Raw genomic sequence first — 21,649 nt, 5'->3', positions numbered from 1 at the left:
TATTGTATGTTTGGTTTTTGGTATGATCCACTCCAATGTTTGGATAACAAATCCATTTGGTTTTAGACCCCATGAAGGCAAGGGACTTAAGTTTTGGGAAATTTTGTGTAAAAAAATTAAGAACGTTGAGAGACGGAGGCTTCAGCAATTGATTTTAAAATCAACATCGCTTAGATTGGAAGCTAAAGAGAATAAAACTGGTCATATTACGAGAGCTGAACACTGCCAGGTAATTTAGATGAAACACGCGAATGTTCAAGTGCAGAAATGTTTATATCGATCATCCTCAAACGCCTTCTAAATACTTCTAAAGACTGTGATACTTTTTGTATTTTGATAAGGCTTAGTAATGATGATATGACTGAACTTAAGATTGGGTTGACAAACTTTGAATGTGGTCATTGAAATGAGAAGGAGAAGACTGAACATTGGCTCAACTCAAAGACAAAAACTTGGAAGTGTATTGACACATGACGCATAGTAGCTCATTATATTTCGTGAATAAGGTAAACCAGATTTTCAAAGTAGTTATCGGATAAGGTACAGCAGCTCATTGTTTAAATTAGTGAATAAGACAAACCAGTTATCCATTGATAGTTATGCTGTGAGTATTTTCAGATGCTTAGTTTTATGACACAATGCTAGGGATTGTAGGAAAGACTCAACAGAAACAGAAGTAAGGGATATGAGCAAAAATCAGGCGAAACAAATGAAACCCATTTTAGCTTCTACAAGTCAGCCGAGAGGGTTGAGGTTGTGTTAGTTAAAAATTGAGGGACAATTGCAGTATGCAAACGCCAACAAAACTGAGACTCAGGTATTAAGAAAGTGAGATTTGAAATTAGCGTAGGGAAATTACAAAAACATTTCACTGAGAGATTTTTTCAATGTATCAGGAACTTCCAAGAAATTGGTCTCAGCCTCAAAATTTCTTAGGGGAGAGGGCAAGTGTTTTTCAGAGAAAAGGCGCGTTTTTAACAAGGCAATTGGTGTTTTACCTTCTAATTGAGCAATAAAACCTTTTTTATTTGAAAAATGAGAGGGTTTAGAAACCCAGCAAAATTAAATTTTGATAGCGTCGAGAACATTTTTTTAGGATTCATTGTCAATAATACTTTCATTTGAAGTGAGACAGATTAGAAGGTTGAAAGATTTTCCGGACAATTTGAAGACTCGAAGATAGTTGACGATGATAAAAAGAAAGAACTTGAGCTAGAAAAAGAGTTCAATACTCATATCAAAACAAAAGTTTTCTTAAGTAAATGGATTAAGGAGGAGTTGAGAAGGGGAACTTCAAATGTTTCAGAGCTTGGACTTAAAATGTTTCTGCCTCGATTTTCGGTCTATTTAATTTCTATTTGAAAGTTCTACAAATCTTTCTTTTTGAATTTGATTTTCTGAACTAAAACATAGCCAACATACAGCTAGATAAGAGTCAATGAACAAAGTAAACACAAACACAATGACTGAAAAATATTTTAATACGTCAATTTTTTGTGACTTTTACTGTTTTGGTGTTTGAAAGTCGAGTTTGCTTTCCTTTTTACGAAGGAAAAGAATTAAAGTTAGAGAAAAATCGAAGATCATACCTCGAAAAATCAAATGTGAGCCCTAACAAGTTTTAAACTTTTTCTGACAAAAAAAAACAAAAGAACAATTATCGCGACTTAAATAAGAGCCTGCTTCATCGACTCTAAGCATAAAATATAAAGTTTTGACGCATTTTAAATGCAGTTCAATGAAGAACTTTTTAACTTTTTTATTTTGTAATTTTAGGAAAAGTGGGGAACTGGAAACACCCGTTTTGGCAAAACTGACGTTTCACTGATGTCTGAAGCATCAACATCTGAAAATGCATTCAAAATGTAGCAGAGATTGGTATTTTCTTCTACTAGTGAAACTCTCAATAGTAATGCATCACATAGGCAAAAGAAAAAAAATTTAAATGAACAGAGATTCGCATCACTTGCCAGACAAAAAATTATCCCAGAATAAGCGGGTAAAAATTGACTGAAAAAAAGGCGACACTTTCCATCATTTTTTCCAATAAAGTCGAAATTTTATAAAAATAAGTACAATTTAGCCATTCTCTTAAGCTGATTATTCATAAAAGTTCACTTCAATAAATCACACATAGTGAGCAACTATTTGAAAAAGATCAAATGAACGCGAAATCAAACGTTTTTGAAAAAGATTCCATTTTTGAATTTCAAACAAAAATTATATGTCTTTAACAGTAATTGAAAATGGCACTCTGGTAAAATTATTCAAATGTGAGAAAACTCGATTAGGAAAACATTTTTTTTTCGCTGACAGACCTATATATAATTTCCACTTTCGAAAGTACAAATCTATTGCGTTTTTTCCCGCCAATTTAGCTTTCGTAAATGAATGTTGTAGTATGCTTGCTTTCTTGCAAATGAAATTGAATTGAATTAAAAGATTGCATATATACTTAAAGGCAATCATATGAGAATTTCTAAGAATGAAATATAAATGAATGTAATTAAAAAGGCTCAAGAATTCGCAAAAATTAAGACAAGTAGTCAAATAACACTTTTTTGGATTAGAGAAATGAAAAGATTTCAAAAAAAATCATAAAAACGTTCATTAAAAATCAACAACCAAAAAGCAAGATTTCGTGGAGTTTACTTTTTTTGTACCATTTACCGAATAGTTTAAAAGGGTTTTGAATGACAGTAGAAAGTGTCGAAAATATAAACATGTTTCGTGCTGACGCAACTAAATTGACAAAAACCATCAAACAAAGAATAGCAGACAAATAATTGTTAATATTAATATGCAAAAAAAACAAGACTGACCTGATTCGAACCCAAAACAATTGTCGACCCGAGTATGACGGTTAGCTCTGTGCTAAATGGGTACGAACTTGGTTTACCAATTAAAAAAGCCGGCCAAATGAAACAGTCACTTTGTTAAACTAGTTGTTAGCCCGAAAAAAATCTTTATTTCGATAAGATATCGCTTACTAGTCGCAAGCTTAAACCTTATGTGGATGTTACAAAAAGTTCTTATATTAAATAGAAAAACGCATGATCTGGCGTGCAAACATATGACAAACTGATAAGAGAAAATTGCCTGCAATGACTGAGCCGCTAGATCATGAATTTTACTTTAATTATGCTTAAAATAAGCTTCAAAACGTTTGTTGAGTTTCGGAGAAATGACTTTTAACTATATGAAGGTTTCACTTCCCACTTTGTCGCTCAAATTTGCAACACATTTGGATATCGCACGATGGCACGCACGATATCAGATCTCAACCTTCCATTTATATAGAAGTTGACTTTTTCCTCTAATTCTTAATTTTTTAATTTTAATCCTCTAATTTTAATTTTTCCTCTAATTTTTACGCCTCTAATTCAACTGTTGATTATACCTTGTTTTGATATCAACCTGTGATAAGTATCATATTTTTGAACATTCCCAAACCGATATATTTTGCCCTCAAAATTGCGCAAAATAATCTGACTCAGTTGATATAACAAACTGAAACTGTTTGAATATTTAAAAAAAACGAAAAAAACTCACTATCAGACATGGTAAATTTACAAATTTGTGAAGCTTCAGTTATAGTAAAAACTGTTTGAATTGGAACAAAACCCATGCTTTAAAAAATAAACCAATAAAAACCCTACCAGATAAAAAAAATGGTGTTCAAAAAGCGGAAATTGAACCGACAGAAACTAGGACGAAAACCAGACGTTTTTTTACATTTCTTTGAAAAGATAATTACAAACTGAAACGGGCTTGAGCTTATTACTAGCTAAGTCATAGTACTTTTGAATTTTCAAGAAATTGAGCATGTCAGATGAAAGATCTTCTAAAGTGAGGATCCTCTAGAAGTGAAGACCATGTGGACAAAATTGTTGACGAGAAAAAAAGTCGTAAGGCTAATTACCTTCACCTGAAAAAGTACGCGTTATGCATTCAGTGAGGAGGTGGGGTGTGTTTATAGATCGGACTGCGGCCAGAGCAGTTGGTTTTAGCAATTTCATTTACCTCCGAAGACTCAAGTATGAGGTTACAGGCTGTTTTTATGGTAGTAAAGTGTATGGGAACATAACATTTTCTCTAACTCAGACGCCTTCGGTTTATTCAATAATGAAACATGATGCAGTTCAGCCGTAAAGACGTTTTACAACAATTTTTTGCCCATATACTTCCTTTCATCGGTCATCTGTATCTTAGAAAGTTTATATGATCCATTTAATGATCTAGCTCAGAGGCGGGTCTAGGATTTTTTCGAGGGGGGGGGGGGGGGGGGGCAGATTTACAAAAAAAAAACATATATCTTTAAGGTAGACCAACTTGCTTTTCTCCCATAACGCTATAACAACCGTATTTTGAAGAAAACCTTCTGCACCGCAGACAAAAGTTTGAAAGAAGAAAAATGCCGTTTTGGGCACTATTGGAAAATTTTGACCAAAAATTGCATTTTTTTGGCGCGCGCTCTTTTTAAAATTTAGTATATATTGGCGCCAAAGTGCCCGTTAGAAGAAAATTATGGTTTATCGGCTAAAAATGATGACAAAATAATACAAAAGGTGGACCCTTTGGTTGGTGAGGCGGTCGAGTCTCTGAAGATGGGCATTCACCCCTCACCCTAAATCCGCCCCTGATCTAGCTGTATCAAAATTAGCGAATTAGTGAAACTCGCGATTTCAGAAGCATGTTCGATTACTTCGAAAATTATGTTAAACTGAACTTCATTCTAGATCAACATATGCAAAGATTTTGAACATCAATGTAATTACAACATAGAAGTAAGAATTATTATAAATTATCTTTCATCAGGTTCATTAGATCTACCTTTTTAAGTTCAACAGTTTTTACCAAGTTTCTCAAAACTCAGAACTGATCAGGCCTTGGCCCCAAATTGCTGTTTTCTACATAAGCAAAATTATCTTCTGTGCTGAAAAACCTTTGTGATAGCGGTAGATTAACCGGGAAGAACTCATTGCCAGTGTTACTATCAGCATACACGAATCTGTCACTATGTGAGGATGCGATTTGAAGATTCTGATCTTGTATCTGTACGTTCGGCTGTATGAACCCAATGGATCCACCCGTATCATCATAGAAAATGTTTTGATGCTCAAGTTGAGTGTCGCAATTAGCCGACGGAATGGTTAGCCAATTATAACTTCCACTTTCATCCATTATCGAATCAACTGGAAAGCTCAAATCGTCAAAGGGAATCGCAATATATTGCACATTCATATTGTTACTCTCAAATGTGTTTTCACTGGTATAGCTAATGAATTGAGATTCTACAGGGAAGTCTGAAATACTGTTTGATGCTGCTGTTGTTTCGTAAACTCCCGTTTGAATTGATGTACTAGTAGCAACTGTTAGTATTTCTGATTGAGGTTGATCAACGATTTGTGGGTAAGCTTGAGTTTCTTCACCTACAGGTTGCGTGCCAAGATTTGGTTCCTGTAGCAACACCGGTTTTTCACTTTCCGAAGCACTTCTTTGGATGTCACTTACAGTGTCTTTCTTTTTGGGATCTGCTTGTTTTCTTTTATACTTCTTTCGGAGCTCCGCTTGCTGAAAAAAAAACACTCTTCCAGTCTAGCCTTATTTCTTTTAAACGCTATTTAGAAATAGAAAAAAGCAATACTTCAAACTGAGCGCCATAAAGATCTCTTCAATTTGGAACTGAGTTACAGCTTGTAATTGAAAACATCAAATTGATGACTTATCGAGAGTTGCAAATGATCTATTTCAGAACACTTTCATTCAAAATCTCCATGAGTCGCTCAATTCGCATTTCAAAGTTGTCTGAAATTTTAATATTCTTTGTAAAATATCGTTAAAACTCTCGAAATCCTTCAATAAAATAAACTTGATAGTACGTTAGTTTTAACAACAGCATGAGTAATACCTTCTGTCTGCGGGCGTGCATGCGTGACGTGAAGTGCACCTGGTCCATGTGGTACTGCCTGGAGTATGAAGATGGGAATCGTTTGGTGCAGAATCGACACTGCAGAGGGGCTGCTCCACTGTGCAGTCTCATGTGCAGACTGAGAGAGGAGGCTGTGACGAACTGACGCTTGCACAGATGACATTTGTACAGTTTACGAGTGCGGAAGTGGCCACTGGAACATGTCCATGTTTAAGTAATAAGAAGAATTTTTCAATGTCGAAAATCACGCCCGTGGGGTTTGAAAACAGTTTCTATCAGAATTTATTTTCACAATTACAATTAAATTTGGACTCATTTAGGAATCCACAGATTCTCTTTTTGCTACTAATTTTATCTGAAAAACGACCTTTTTTCTAACACTGCTTTTGATTTTAATGTATACAACAGTTTAAAGCAGAGGCTGATCTAGGATTTTCTAGAGGGGGCGGACTTTCAAAAAATTTTCGAAAATTTTGACGACCTTTTTTTTAGGTCGACCAAATTGATTTTCCGAGCTTTCCTAATGAAAGCACTGAAAAGACGCTGTTTTGGCCAAATTTTCTGCGCCGCAGGAAAATTTTAGAAAAAACAGGTCAAAAAAGCTGTTTTTTTTTGGCGCGCGCTCCTCAAAATTAATATATATTGGCGCCAAAGGCGCCTGTAGAGAAATTGTAGGGTCGGTCTGCCAAAAATGGATTTTTTAAGAAGTACTAAAGGGGGGATCCTTTGGGTCGGCAGGGGGTCGAATCACTGAGGAGGGGGGGGGGGGGGCATCCGCCCTCCCCCAAAATCCGCCCCTGGTTTAACGTGGGTTCGCTCGCCAAAGCTCCTTTTTTTCACATGTGTTGTAAGTAAAGCCCTTCAGTGAAAAAATTCCTAAAAGTAGTGAAAAACTGCGCAAACTACAACTTACGTGACATGGTATGTGTATGAGCTTTTAGTCTTGTATCCCTTGTCACAAATTGCACACACGAAAGGTCTCTCATCAGTATGGGATCTTCTATGCTGAGTCAATGCAGACACAGACGAAAACGCCTTCGGACAATCTTGACACTGATTCGACTTATTATTTTTCATCCTTATCTGCTGGTCATAATTACCAGAAGAAATATCTTTTCGCATCTCACGATCAATATCATCAATTGACCTCAACAGTATCTTTTCAGATACTGTTACATTCAATCTGTCTTCTTTGGCTGTCTGCGACATTTTATGCTTTATATCACTTGCATCTCGGCGACTGATTCGGATAAACTCCGGGTCTGAGAATTTAGGCGGAGGTCCAGAGACGTTCAGACTTCCGCTTAAACACTGCGGTTTGACCACGTGGTACGACTGGAAATGAGCCTGCAGTCTGGCGAAATTTGTAAATGATACGAGACAAACTGAGCACTTGGTTTTGAAGTTTTTCAGACTGGTTCTAATTTGTTCATAACTGGAGATATCTCTTTTGATAAATTTCCGACTGTTTCTATCTTCCATAGTCCATGTTTTATCGTTCCTCAAAGCCAAGATACTTTCTTCTGGTTGACAACTTTTCATTTTGTCAGTCGAGATCTCTTTTTTAACAGTCAGATCGACAACATCTGAAGACCCGTGAGTAATGATACGATGTGCTTTCAGCTGCAAAGCAGTTGGATAACTTTTAGAACATTTTGGACATGCAAATTTAGCAGAAAAATCATCTCTATTTTCGGGTACATCTTTGAAAGCACTAACTTCTGCCATGCCTGCAGCTGTATCTCCAGATACCTTCGTCCCTTTTATTGGAGAAAACATTGCACTTGAAATCTGATTCGGTCGTTTGGTTCGGTTTGGAAACTCCGAGGAGATGTCAAGCTGATCAGTATTAGAATCATTTTGATCGACGTTAACGATTGACGGCTGATTTCCACCATTAGCACCTTGATCTTCCATCGGGATAACTGAATTATCTTTTATCACAGGTGCTTCTGCAAGAATCAGCCTGCTACTTAAATCAATAGGTTTTGATTGACGCTTTTTCGGCGAGTTTTTATTTCTTCGTTTTAGAATATTAGGAGCCCTAACTGTGCCGTCTTTAGATACTTCCTTATCTTCACAAAAATGAAATCCGACACCTATTGCTTCATTCTCACTTGGTTCTAACGAGCTGTTATTGAGGACATTTTGCACATGCACAGATTGTTGCAATGTTGGACTCTTTTCGATACGTGCCTTGTGAAACGCGCTTGATGACTTCAGATCACTTCGATTAAATGAAGATCCGCCAAAAATTGTATCCGTTACTCCATCATCACTACTGACGTTATAGTCGCTCCTTGAACTGCATGCCTCTTCCGAGGTGTTAACAAATCCTGGAGTCTTGTCGGAACTTTCTGTCCTTAATTTCACCTGAATCGGCCCTGTTTCTGACCCAATCTCAGCTGCACTTTTCAGCCAAACAGTAATGCCTGCCTCTGAATTGGCTGGAATCTCGGAAATCAGCGGACTCTTCCGACGTGTCTTGCTTCTCTCCTTCAAAAATTCTCCGGCATCCAAAATCTCAACCTCACTTCCATATTTTTTGCTGGTCGGTTTCGGAATGATTTTAAGCGACGAGTCTGCGTCTCCGACAGCAATAGCATCCTCTACGGGCTCTGGAATTATCGATTTATCAATTTCTGCGATCGGAACTTTCTTAACCTCATTGTTTTGTTGCAAAGCCTTCCTGTGGGTTTTGATATGGGTTTTGCACAAGGACATAAGCTTGAAACTTTTCCCGCAATATGGGCACATGAACGGTTTTGTAATGCTATGCGCGACCGCCTTATGCCATTTCAAATTGGCCTTCACTGAATATTTCTTCGTACATTCATCGCAGCTGAATTTTTTATCATTTCTGAAATGCTTCAAAAGATGGTGCTTCAAAGTAACATTAGTTTTAAATCTATCATGACAAAGAGTGCATTTAAATGGCTTCAAATTAGTATCATTATGAGACGCGATATGTCTTTGACAATCTACGTTTCTTCTGAATTTACGGTCACATTTTGTGCACTGGAAATTGTATCCACTCTTGGATTTTTCGAATTGGTTAAACTCGTGATCGCTCTTAGCTGATAATGTTTTAAAAACTCCAGCACTAGTGATCAATAAGGGTTCTTTCAACTCTACATTTAAGGAACTTGCTTCGTCATTATTTTTTTCGTTTTCATTATTTGAAGTTTTGGATTCGAGCGTTGTAAATTTCTTTTCATGCATCTTCTTATGACTTTCCATTTGGCCTTTGGTTGGAAAATGTTTCTTGCAAAATTCACATTGGTATGGTTTCAATCCAGAATGAACCGTTCTCATATGAGCACTCAACGTCTGAGAGTTCGCTAAAATTTTACCGCAGAACTCGCATTTGGAAAGAAGCTTTTCCACGAAGTTTTGGTCGTGCTTGATTAAATGTTGGTCTCTGTTGAACCGATTTGTGAAATTCTTGTTGCATTCGGGACATGAGAAAGGCTTCTCTTTTGTATGTTTGCGAATATGCCTCACTGAAACAGCAAATCATTTATCAACATTAGGGCTATTGGTTCATTTCAACACAACACTATAAAATTTCATAGTAACAAGTAAATTAAAAACTAGCGTGTAACGCACCTCCGGTGCTTCGAAGTTTCAACAACTCAAAAAACTATTCTTTGATTGTACTCTGACAACACCCAATCACAGAATTCGTAATTACAAATTTTGCAAAGTTTTTCATTCAAGTTTTTTATACAAATTTTGAAGAACCATAAAATTTTATGAAGTTTAATATAAGTTCTTCAAAAAATTTGAAATGAACTAAAAACGTCACATCTGGGAAACTGAAAGCAATTGAGCAGTCGCATTTGGACGCAAGATTTGCAACTCCTTAGAGTGCCCTGACAAAGTCTCACTACAGAGATGGTAATTTCAAGTAATGTGAAATTATTTATATCTAAGTTTTCTGAAAAAATTTGAAAAAAAAACTACAAGGATTTGAGCAGCCATAATCAGAGGCAAGATTCGCAACCCCTGAGAGAACTTTGACAGCACCCAAGTACAAAGTGAGAACTTCACAAATTGAGAAATTTTTCTAAATTGAATTTTCTAGAAATTTTTGAAAAATCTCGAAAATTGCCTATCTCGTAAAATAAAATGATTTGTTTATTCATATGTGGAGGCCAGAATCGCAAAACCTGGGAAAATTCTGACAATATCCCACTATTGGGTTGCTAAATTCAAACTTGATGAAATAAACACTGAATTTAAACTGTAAAATCGAAAAAAAACCTTAACCATTGCAATATACGATACATCTTAAACGTGAAAAAATTCTTTTGTTAAACACGGAGAAATAATACGTTGAAAAAGCTTAAACATGGCGAGATAGTGAAGCCCGCATTTGATAGATTAAATTTTCTAGAAATTTTTGAAAAATCTCGAAAATTGCCTATCTCGTAAACTAAAAGGATTTGGTTATTCATATATGGAGGCTAGAATCGCAAAACCTGGGAAAACTCTGGCAATATCCTACAATTGGGTTGCGAATTTCAATTGGGTTGATGAAATAAACACTGAATCAATCGGAAAATTAAAAAAAACGTATTTATTGCAAAATACGATATATCTTAAACGTGAAAAAATTCTTTTGTTAAACATGGAAAAATAATACGTTGAGACAGCTTAAGCATAGCGAGATAGTGAAGCCCGCATTTAAATATATAATAGATTACGATTCATCGTAAATTATGCAATACAACACAAAAAACAACAGCTTCTAGTGATCTTTACTTACCTAAATCACACGCTCTAGTGAACTCTTTGCCACAGAAATGACAAACGCTGGCTTCAAATTTTCCTTCAGGTCCCAGTCTTCTTAGATGAATGTCTAAATTAGCCAAACTGTCATTCGCGTCGTGTCTTCTCCTTGTAGGTATTGCAACTTCTTCCATTTCAATTGCCTGTTCGGTCTTTGAAGCAGATTTCGTTTTGTTGAATGGCTTCACTCTTTTTGGTTCATCATCAGCCTTGTATGAGTCCATAACGTAGACACTTCGGCCATTTGACTGAGAAAACAATTCAGGTGAAATGGAGAATTTTCCCGAGTTGAACACGGTCGGACCAAACATCTGTTTTCGGAAGCTATTTGTTGTTTGCGACACTAAACCGAAAAAATCAAACATTTCAAATGGAATTTTTTTAGTGTTACTGAGCTAAAGAACCGAAACCAAACTTCAGTTGATTCACTGAAATGAAAGCATTGACACAAAGGCGAAGCGGATCTTTGCGATACAATACAAACATAAAGAAAGTTTTTGAACATGTCGAAAAAAATTACATGTTCAAAAACTAGAAAATTCTCAAAATCGAGTTTCTCGATTGAACGCAACCGGAGAATTGATACGGTAGTTTTCGCGTCAAGTCACAAAGTTTCCAAAAAACTATGTAAGTTTCTTCACTTTGACTTGTTTGAAGGCCATCTTTTTTTCTTAAACAAACCGGGCATGGCCAATTATAAAAGTAGGCTTTCAAAAACATATTGTTTCGATTAAACCTATGATATCAGATTTGGCAGAATAGCTAGCGAGAAAAATCCAAAAAAAACGGTCAACAAAACGGAAAGTCCAAAAAAGTTCAACATTTAAAAAATGTTATTCCAAAACCAATGTTTTTTGTGTAAAAAACAGAGCGGAGGCGCTCATGCAGAAGAAAATTAAGCAACCTATAATTTCGATTGAACCCATAATGTCAGATTTGGGAGGGCAGTTTTCGATTACAAAAAAAAACAACCAAAACAACCAAAAATACGGTCAAAAAATCAAATTCACGAGGGTCATGAATTTTGGTGTCAGTAAAATTGGGCCGTGGTCGCATAAACAAATGGGCTTCCGATAACCCTTCCTTGACTTAAACCCAAAATCTCAGATATGGCAGGGAAGTTTTCGAGACAATTTAAAAAGTTTCAAAAACGATCAAAAAAACAAAAATTTGGCTTTTCCGAGGGCGATAACTTTCTGTGTAAAATCAACTTTGTGAGTGGCTGCTTATGCAGGGGAGCTTTTCTAAAAAGTTCTAATCATTTAAACCAAAAACTCACGATTTGAGAGGTAGTTATCGAGAAAACGAAAAAAAAAATCAAAAATATGGATCAAATAATCCCCCACATTTTTTCGAAGGCGCTAAACAGAAGGGTCAAGAAGAAAAAGACTCTAGGGGAGTATCCAAGCACACAAGGTAATGGGCGGTCTTTTAATTGCTACCTTATTTATGAAACTCAGTAGAAATGTGTGAGAAAAACAAAAAAAATTGGAAAATGTGAAAACATTTTTCAAAACGAAAAAATAACTGTCAACAAACCGATTGGTTAACAAAAATTAATTTGAAAAGAGCGGCGGGAAGTGTTAAAATTATGTTTGCCTTGAAACTACCCACAAATAGGTCATTAGGCCGATGAAAAATAGGCCGAATTAATTCGTGCCGATAATTTTTTTGTTAGCGAAACAACAAAAAAAAACAAATAAGTCAAGGTAACTAAAATTACATATTGTAGGAGTAGTTCAAACACTAAAAGCAACATTAAAGAAAAATGCGCGCAGCAAAAAAAAACGCTTCCAAGATAATGACAACTATGCCGACAACAAATAACCAGACAAATAATTGGCCGACAATTTCATTTGAAACCGAATATTTCCTACTCAGATTCGAACCCAGGACCTTTGCCGTCCAAGGCATAATCGTTACCTCCAGGCTAAAGTGGCTGGAAACGCAAATAAGTTTGAATTTATTATGAACCAAGATACAAGTGATTCAAATGATTCTGTTAAACAAGTTGCTAACCTGGAAAAAAGTCTACATTCCAGTTTGATAACGCTTGCTTATCGCAAGCGTAAAAAATTAAAAAGCAGATATTTTAGCAAGCGTAACAATCAATTAAAACATAGCCCATAGACAGTTGGAAAATAATCAATGAACGCGTGATAACCACTATAACAACAAAGGTGATGAACACACGGCGCCCAGATAAGTTATAAACTGTCTGATTAACAAAACTTTTTCCCAGTGACCTGGCGATAGGCGCGTCAATGAACGCAAGAAAATCAGAAAAACTGAATGACCCGTTTTTTATATTAAGACCTTCGAAAAATATGGCTGAATAGCTATTTAAACTTCAAAAAAGAAATTATGATTGGCGATTTTTTTTGATAAAAGTATCCTAATTTGAGAAGACGGGATCAATAAGTAAATTTTTATTCCGCTAAGAAATCTAAAAAACAAAATCCACTTTCGAAACTAAAAATTGTTCACGCTTTTGTTTTGCTCTATTTCGCTTGCTTAATTAGAAAACGCAATTTTCTTACTTTCATCGAATGAATTTGAAGTTCAAATCAACCAAAAAAAAAGACGAAGCATCCCGGAAAAAAAAACAAATATTGCCTCCTCTACATCCTTCAAAACTAATCAACCTAAGTGAAACCGAGAAACTCTGTTCTAAGGTAAAATCAGCACTCACCAGCCGCAGCTTGCTTCAGCGGCATAGCTCTGTAACTGTCGCCCTTGATGCTGACAGTTCCATTCTCCTTTATGGGATCATAGACAAATGGGATCCTGTTTTTCACACGTGCATGTTCAGGATGATGTCTGGTTATATGGGCCGACAAACCTAGTTTTGTGTTAAATGTACATTTGCAAAAATAGCATGATAAAGATTCCGAATCATCCTCTCCGAATATTTCTCGATGACAGTTTTTGAGGTGGTTGTTGTAGTTCGTCTTCTGAATAAACTTCCGGTCACATAATTTGCAAGTGATCATGACGTCGTCGATATTGACATTGCTGCCTTTCGCTGATTGGCCAGTGCTCGCGATGTGGATTTTCTCATGAGTGCTGAGACTGCTCTTCTGGGTGAAGTCTGAAAAAAATATGCTGCTACTGAAGCCATCAAGAATTCAAGACATTTCAAACATTTTAGGGCTTTTTTCCTTTGATAAACTCTGCACATATTTTATGGTGTAACGAACGAGTGTCTTAACAAGGTATTGTATGAAGACCAAACATGATCAAAATTGCCCATTTGTAGTCAGCATCCCATTTTTCATCACAATCCGACAATGTAAACGAAAATTTTTGCAGTAAAATATTACAGTGAGGGGGAAGGAAAAGCCACTGTCTTTATGCACTGTCAATTCGAGACGCTTTAAAATTTCAGGTTTTCAATGTGTACAAGGCACTAACAAATTTCTAAATATTCGGCGAAATTTTCTTAGTACGTACTATTTTAATTGGATTTTCGTCTGCTACAGAACACTTCCGCAATAATAATAAATGAAATATACTCTTACTTTTGCCGCAAGTTTTACAAGTGAACATCTTCTCTTTCGTATGTACAACCAAGTGCCGCCTCATATGGTCTGCCCTGTTGAACACTTTTCCGCACACTTCACAAGGGAAATTACCACCCGTTCTTTTTCTGCCAAGCCTCAACTCATTCTCCGAGAGCTCCAGTGGTACCTCCGGCAAATCTGGATCTCTTTTGCGCCGGCTGAATTTGGGTTTATAATCTTTGATGGCAGGATGTTTGCACCTGCCTGACCGTACATGGTACTCTAAAGAGGGTTTACTGAGGAAGAATTTTTCGCACAGTCTGCACTGAAACTTCAGTCCGGGCTCCACTTTGATCAATCTAAAACCGCAGCTTGTTTAAAACAGAACAATCACCACCGATTGCTGTCATTTTGACACATAATGTTCGATCTATACTAATTATAGCATTGAAATGAAATTTTTTTAAAGAAACACTTTTTCGGAGCTTCGCAACACTTGCGAGACAGCAATAACGTTGCAAGGGAATTTGTTTTAGAAAAATACTTGATAAAATTAATCGAAACAGGCCAAAAAAACTTCATCTACAAAAATTGGGTTGACGCCCGCCGTTAAGCCGGAAACAAAATTGTTCTTATAAAAAATTAAGTGATGTAAAGTTTTGAAAACTGTTCTCGAAAAAAAATTGAGCTGTTAAGTTCTTACGACCATCTCTCCTGAAACAGAGAAAATTAAGAACACTTGCTTTCTCTTCAAAACTAGCCAGAGGCGGATCTAGGATTTTCTCGAGGAATGAGGCGGATTTTCAAAAAAATGTCGAAATTTTGTCGACCTTTTTTAAGGTCGACCAAGTTAGTTTTTCGAGCTCTCCCAAAGCACTAAAAACTCCGTTTCGCAGGCAAAATTTTGAAAAAAAAACAGTCAAAAAAGGCGTTTCTAAGTACTTTTGGCGCGCGCTCCTCCCTTAAAATTAGTGTATATTGGGGCCAAAGGCGCCTTTAGAAAAAATTTAGGGTCCGTCAGCCAAAATTGGATATCTTAAAATAGTTCGAAGGGGGACCCTTTGGGTCGGCAGGGGGTCGAATCCCTGAAGGGGGGGCGTCCCCCCCTAAATCCGCCCCTGAAACTAGCCAATATAAGCTCACTAAGCCAAATACAAACAGGCAAAAGCATCACATAAAATTATTCAAAATCAGAGGTAAAATTATTTACAAACTACAGAGCAACTTTCAATTAAAGTAAAACTGCTGAAATCAAAGTAAAACCCATGCTTTAGAAAGTAAGCCGCTAAAAAGCTGGAAATGCGCTGACAGAAATTAAAACCAAAACCACAAATACGAAAAAACTACACAATTTTTCAAGAATTACTAAACTGGACTAAAAAGTAGTTATTTGAGCACGCGGAAATAACTATGCACAAATTCCTTGGAGCTTTCTTATACAGAGTTGTTTATCAAAAAAGACTAGTTTCCAATAACAAGAAGACTTGCTCTAGCAATTGAAAAAAAAAAAAACAGAAATAACATTTTTTTATCAATTGAAAAAACCAATTGACCATTTTCTGTTATTCTTTTTAAAACTGTTGAACACCTTGGGATATAAAACACCTTAGGGGATACAAAACTGAATAACTATCAATACTTGCAGACAAACCGAAAATTCGTTAAACTGAAAGCATTTTAAAAAGTTTTTTTCTCTGAAAAATGACATAAATATTACCTGCACCATTCAGAGGCGAAGCAAAAAAAACAAGCACTGGAAAGCAACAGCTGGAAAAATGAACCACATAAATTAAATTGCATTGAAAAAAAAAACGGAAAATCAGCCGACAGTAATTAAGACGAAAATTCGATATCCGAAAAATCAATATTTTTACAGTAACTTCAATAAATAAATTTGAAAAAAAAGTCCTACCTACAATGATCTTAAAGGTCGTTTTAGTCGAGTTGTCAAGAAAATGAGCATATCAGCTTGTATGTTCAAAGAAATACAGGCAGTTAAGGCAGTAACATGCCAGAAAAAGCAATCCAACCTAATGAAATAGATCTCTCGCTGGTCTAAAAACGGATTTATTAGCTAGATAAAAAACTCCGTCTATCATTAGGAGCACAAAAATCTTTTTCACGAGTAACCACGGTCCATCGGCTTGCACATACTGTTTTTTTATTAAAAAATTCATTTGACTAATTCATACCTGAACGAAAGAATCTTCAAATAAAAAGCAAAAAAAAATAAATTTTAATTAGATAAAATCATAAGCACAGGTCATAAAGCTACGTTCATTGCGTTATGCGGCTAAAAATCGTCAAAATTGTGGATTCGAAATAAAACTTTTTTTATTCGAAAATATAGAGAAGACTGCTCGTATCAGGGAGAAGAACTGACAGATCCAACTGCCCTTTGGAATTGTTGATGAAAGTTGTGACACAAAATTTAACACAGAGGCGAAGCTGCGTTTCGAAAACACATGCGAGGAAAATGCAAAAAAGACGCCAAGCAGGCAAATAAAATGGAATCAGGAAAAGATTAAAAATACACCTTCAAAATTTTTTTATTGAGACTAGGAGTGCCACGTTCTTACATCTGCTCTTCATCCACTTGTAATTTTACTAACACTCGCCACCAAAAAGCAGCTACATTTATCACATTGCCCATGTTATGCAGCGAAAATTCGACCAAAAAATAAAACTATTAAAATATTCGGGATTTGAATATCCGACCTCTTGGTAAGGAGTCTCATGTACTCACATCTGCGCCACGGTCGTTTTGAAGTAAACGCTGGATCTACCTGATGTAATATTTTTAATTATATTGTACTGACACGGAATTCGCAGTTTTCAAAATTACAAAAAAATTAACTTAAGCTAAACCCCAATGTTTCTCTGCTTATATAGGGGATAAACCGCTGATTTAAAAAATAAAGTCACTAGTCTTTCTTGCACTTGAAGTCCTTATCTCAGATTTGGCAGAGTAGTTTTCGAAAAAAAAGTTTTCAAAAAACTTTAAAAATTAACCAAAATGTCGAAAAATGGGCTTTTTTGAGGCAAAAACTTTCTTCTACCAAATTAAGGGAACAAAAGCTTGAGAAGGGGAAATCCCCGTAAATTTTTATTTTGACTGAAACCTTTATCTCAGATTTGAGCATTTAACTTTTGACAAATTGAAAAAATTCAAAACAAATAGGTAAAAATCCCCCTACAGAAACTTTCGAAGACCGTAGAACGATGAAAAGAGACTAGCAAACTAAGCAGGCAGATAAAAGAGCAGCCAGTTTTTCTATTGTTATCATTTTTTTTTTGAAAATCAGTAGTAGTTTTCGAGAAAAAATTGAAATTTCTGCAAAAATGTTCCAAAGCGTCGCAAAAAAGAACAAAAAACAGCAAATCCTATACACTTTCATAATACATCTTTTTTTCAAAACAAAATCTAACGCTAGACAAAAATGAAGCAGCAACATATGCCATTATACTATTCATGTTTAAATCAGCTAAAAATAAGATTAAATTGAAATATACCAAAAATGCCACCAAATGAGCTCTTCCATTTTCGAGTTAGGTTAGAAAAATAAAAATTCTTCAAAATAATACACTACGTTCTGTTAAGGGAATCGTAGGCAAAAAAAAAACCGAAAAATTGTTTTATTTTCAAATGTGTAAGCAATCAAATTCCGAAACTTGACAGGAACAAGGGCCACACAAGCTCTCTCTCCTAACTACTAGATAGAAACGATAAGAGAAATCTCGAAATCTTAGAAAAGATTAACACAATTCTTGCAATCAAACAAACTAAATGACCTTGAGGAACAGATGAAAAACCAAAGGCACCAGGCAACTCCTGCTAAACTAAAATCAAAACAAAAGAACAAAATTGAAAAATAAAATGTCAAAAAGCTTGGATGCAAAGGTTTCAAACAATTGCCACAAAAATTACCTTTCAGAAGAACTACAGTAAGTTCTTCAAAATTATAGAAATGCAAAATATTAATAAAATCAGAAGTTAGAAAAAACTGATAAAAGATCTGACTCACATTAACAAAAAATATTTACAATAAAAAGACACCAATTAACGAAACAGAAAAAAAAAGCACAAAAATTCAAGTTTTCAAATAGATTCAGCCAGAATCAAGCACTCTTGAATTTCGTGCAAGACTTGACAAATAACTTCGTAGACAAAAAATCAAGTCAAACGTGCAAAACCAATTTTGAATTAGGATGAAAAAAAATTCGAAACTAATTCGAAACAAAGACAAAAAATCTGCCGAAGTCACGAGACCGAAAAAACACTAGTACTTCCGTTTTTCTTCAGTAACTGATAGATTTAATGAATACAAAACCAAAAACATAAACGACATATACCCTGCTATGTAATGAATTAGATAGATTTTTGTAAAAAAAGGGAAAGAAAAAATACATTTTCAAGTATAAATTTTTTTAAATAAGATGTATGGTACCCGGAACCAAAACCTTTCCTTGTCGCAAGGGTAACACAGAGGTGAAGTTGCACTACGTGTACACAAGCAAAAATATGACCGATAACGCTACTGGCAAAAACTGAATGAGTAAGACTTTGAATCTACAAAATTTCTCAAGTGTTAAGCACGCCAATTATGAGTCTACATAACTGTTAGTGACGCAAGCTAATTATCATGCATTAGCAGTACCAGTCAATTTGAAAAAAAGAATTTCACCAACTAACAAGAGTCAATTTATAGAGCTGACGCATTTTAACTAGTATACGAAAAAGTTCTGTAAAAACATCCGACCCTGCCCAGGTTCGAACCCTCTAATTTAGTTACGGGTCTCCTTCCCTACCTCTACGCTACAGATCCATGATACATTGAAGCTAAAGTGCTATTTGTAATATAATAGTTTGTGCTAATGTCCTTAGCATTGGCTGTACAAAACGACCGAAAACAAAGCCACCATAATCTAGTTAAAAACGCTCATAGGCCAAAGATCTTTTCAGCCCTGGGTATCAATCAATATCTTGTATACTGTATGAAAATTTCAGTCCAAAATTTATAGTTGAAAAGTCAAAAGTTGTCTGGAGAACAAAACTTCACCTCGGCGCAAATACTTCGAAAGTCGGAACAAAGCGTTGGTTGTGACAAATAAAACTGATCGAACATATTGAGCCTATTAGATTACGAACTGCCAATTTCTTTTTACAAAGGTTTTGGAGATATTAGAACTTCAATTACAATTATTTGTAGTCTAAGTTACACTTACCTCTCTTCTTCATTTCAATGAAGGGTTTACAAATTCTGATAAAGAATCGAGTTTTCTTGCATTCATTTTTCTTTTTGCAATTATTAAAAGATTCGAAGCAATTTGGGAAAATCGCGCAGAAACCGGCTACTTTTCTTTCTTATAGCTGCGTAAAGTATCAATAAAGCTAACAGACAATTGCAAAATATTAAAAAAAACCCAAAATAAAACAGATTGCAACTGATTGCATTTTGGAAAAAGTTCAAATTTCAAAGAAAATAGATGACATTAAAGCTCTTTGAAACAATTTGTACAATTTATGGTTGAGATTTTTTTGATAAAATTAAACCAATTTAACACGAAAGGTAAAAGTTTTATTCCGCTGCAAAATCTGAAAATTAAACTCCATTTTGGAAACAAAAAGCCTATCACGTTTTCGTGACAATTACACTTAGGCTGTTCGATATTGGAGTTTGCCTTCCTGTCAACACAGAAAAGAAAGTGAACTTTAAATAAAAGAAATGAGAATTCAAACCGCAAAAAAATCAAATTTGAGCTGAGCCTGAACAAGTTTTGGATTTTTCCTGAAAAAAATATATCTCGGCCTATATAAGAGCATTCACAAAGTTCATGAATGTTAATCACTAACTTCTGCCCATGAAGATGATCGTATTCGTGTTGCTCATACTCGGCGAGGAACTCAAAATTGAGGTCGCATATGTCACATTTGAAGTCTTCTTCCTTCGCGTGAATTACCATATGTGATCTCAACTTCGATACACGATTGAAACTTTTCTCGCACTTCGGACAGTTGAGCACCTACAAAAGATCTTCAGAATATGTTGCGTCTACATTTTAGCTACAACTCAAATAAATACTTTTAATTCTCAAGCCTATAATAGTACTTACCTGGTTCGAATTTGGGACATTTCTTTCTTTAGCTCCTGCCTGATTACATTTTTCTCCCAGCTGATGTATAGCCGCAACATGCAACTCTAAGTTTTCCTCAGAGTTGAATGACTCTTTGCAATTCCCTTGACCACATTTAAATGGCTTCTCTTTCACATGGTTCTTCCTATGTTTGAAATACTCGACAAAACTTTTGAGCTTCACTCCACAAAAAGAGCATGGATAAGGTAAAGGTTCAAATGAATTGTAAGATTCAACAGAATTCTCGGACTCAAATTCAGCACCTGTGGAATGATTAGCTTTATGTGATAATTTCGATTTAAGTCCTTGTTTATCCTTACTTTTTTCTTCTACAGTAGAAACATTTATTGAGAACTCCTCATCGTTTATAAATGGAGCAAGCTGACTGTCAAGACTTTGAAGAATCTCTCTAATTTGAGATTCGTCAAAACCTGCTGTCGGCCAGGATTCTATTACGTTTTCTTCGTTGCAAATACTCAGCTCAGTAAATTCCGGTTCGTTTTGATCACATGTTGCATTTTGTGCTTCGATGTTATGGACATTTGATGACACATTCGAGTACAAGTTGAATGTAACAGAATTCAGACTCTTCGAATATGGGTGCTCATTATCACGCAAAATCTCCGCAGAAACTTTGTTGCTTTTACGGGAAATTAGAGAAGACTCAAAAGGACGCCACGAAGTAAGTGTGAGTAGATTCCGGTTTTCTTTAACGCCACCTGATTCACTGGACATTTTATCTATAATAAAGATCTTCAAAAGTACACCCGGGCTTCGCACGAGCTTGACTACAAATAACCGGCCTCTATCTAGCATAGAAAAATTTAAATAAACGACATATTATTAATACCATTACCACAAGCAGGGTGAGGTTGGGTTTATTGCTGCGCACCTGCTACAGAAAATTGAAAAACGAATGAAACCGAGTGCCCATCATCCAAATGACAGGAAATTGTCAACATAATGCGCTGTGAAGAGAGGACTACCTGTTTTAGAGTTTGAAAATTGCGTTGAAGTTTCTTGAGTAAATCTTAAAACATGAGCACTTTAATTTCAAAATGATAATTAATAATCTTAAGCAAGTGTAAGTGAAACAACTTTTCTTGGTTATATTTTTAAAGCGAGAAATACGTAAATTCAAAGATCCATGGGAGTTAAAACTGTAAAGTATCAAAATTTACAGAAACTCTCAAAAGAAAAAGTAGCACCGTTGGATACTGACGCGATAATATAAAAAGTAGAAGTGGAACGCTATCAATTTTTCTGATTATTTGCGAATTCATGG

General features: G+C 35.5%; 1 protein-coding gene across 2 annotated transcripts; it reads right to left on the bottom strand.

Annotated features, from left to right (window-relative positions):
* Positions 1-4,788: 4,788 nt before the first annotated feature.
* On the bottom strand, positions 4,789-21,102 carry LOC134841233 (zinc finger protein 236-like). 2 transcript variants are annotated; one of them, XM_063857082.1, is made up of 8 exons: positions 20,344-21,102; positions 20,084-20,253; positions 14,248-14,588; positions 13,419-13,817; positions 10,704-11,069; positions 6,846-9,435; positions 5,912-6,125; positions 4,789-5,574 (listed from the first exon to the last, which is right to left on the bottom strand). In XM_063857082.1, the coding sequence occupies exons 1-8, from the start codon at positions 21,097-21,099 to the stop codon at positions 4,873-4,875; spliced, it is 5,538 nt and encodes a 1,845-aa protein (XP_063713152.1). In that variant the 5' UTR covers positions 21,100-21,102; the 3' UTR covers positions 4,789-4,872. The 2 variants fall into 2 exon arrangements, with proteins under 2 accessions (XP_063713152.1, XP_063713154.1); XM_063857084.1 differs by having other exon boundaries at positions 20,084-20,264; positions 20,344-20,449.
* Positions 21,103-21,649: the final 547 nt, after the last annotated feature.

The sequence above is a fragment of the Symsagittifera roscoffensis genome, chromosome 3, assembly GCF_963678635.1.
Source record: "Symsagittifera roscoffensis chromosome 3, txSymRosc1.1, whole genome shotgun sequence".
NCBI classification, from domain to species: Eukaryota; Metazoa; Xenacoelomorpha; order Acoela; family Convolutidae; genus Symsagittifera; species Symsagittifera roscoffensis.
This window is presented reverse-complemented; position numbering and strand designations above follow the sequence as displayed.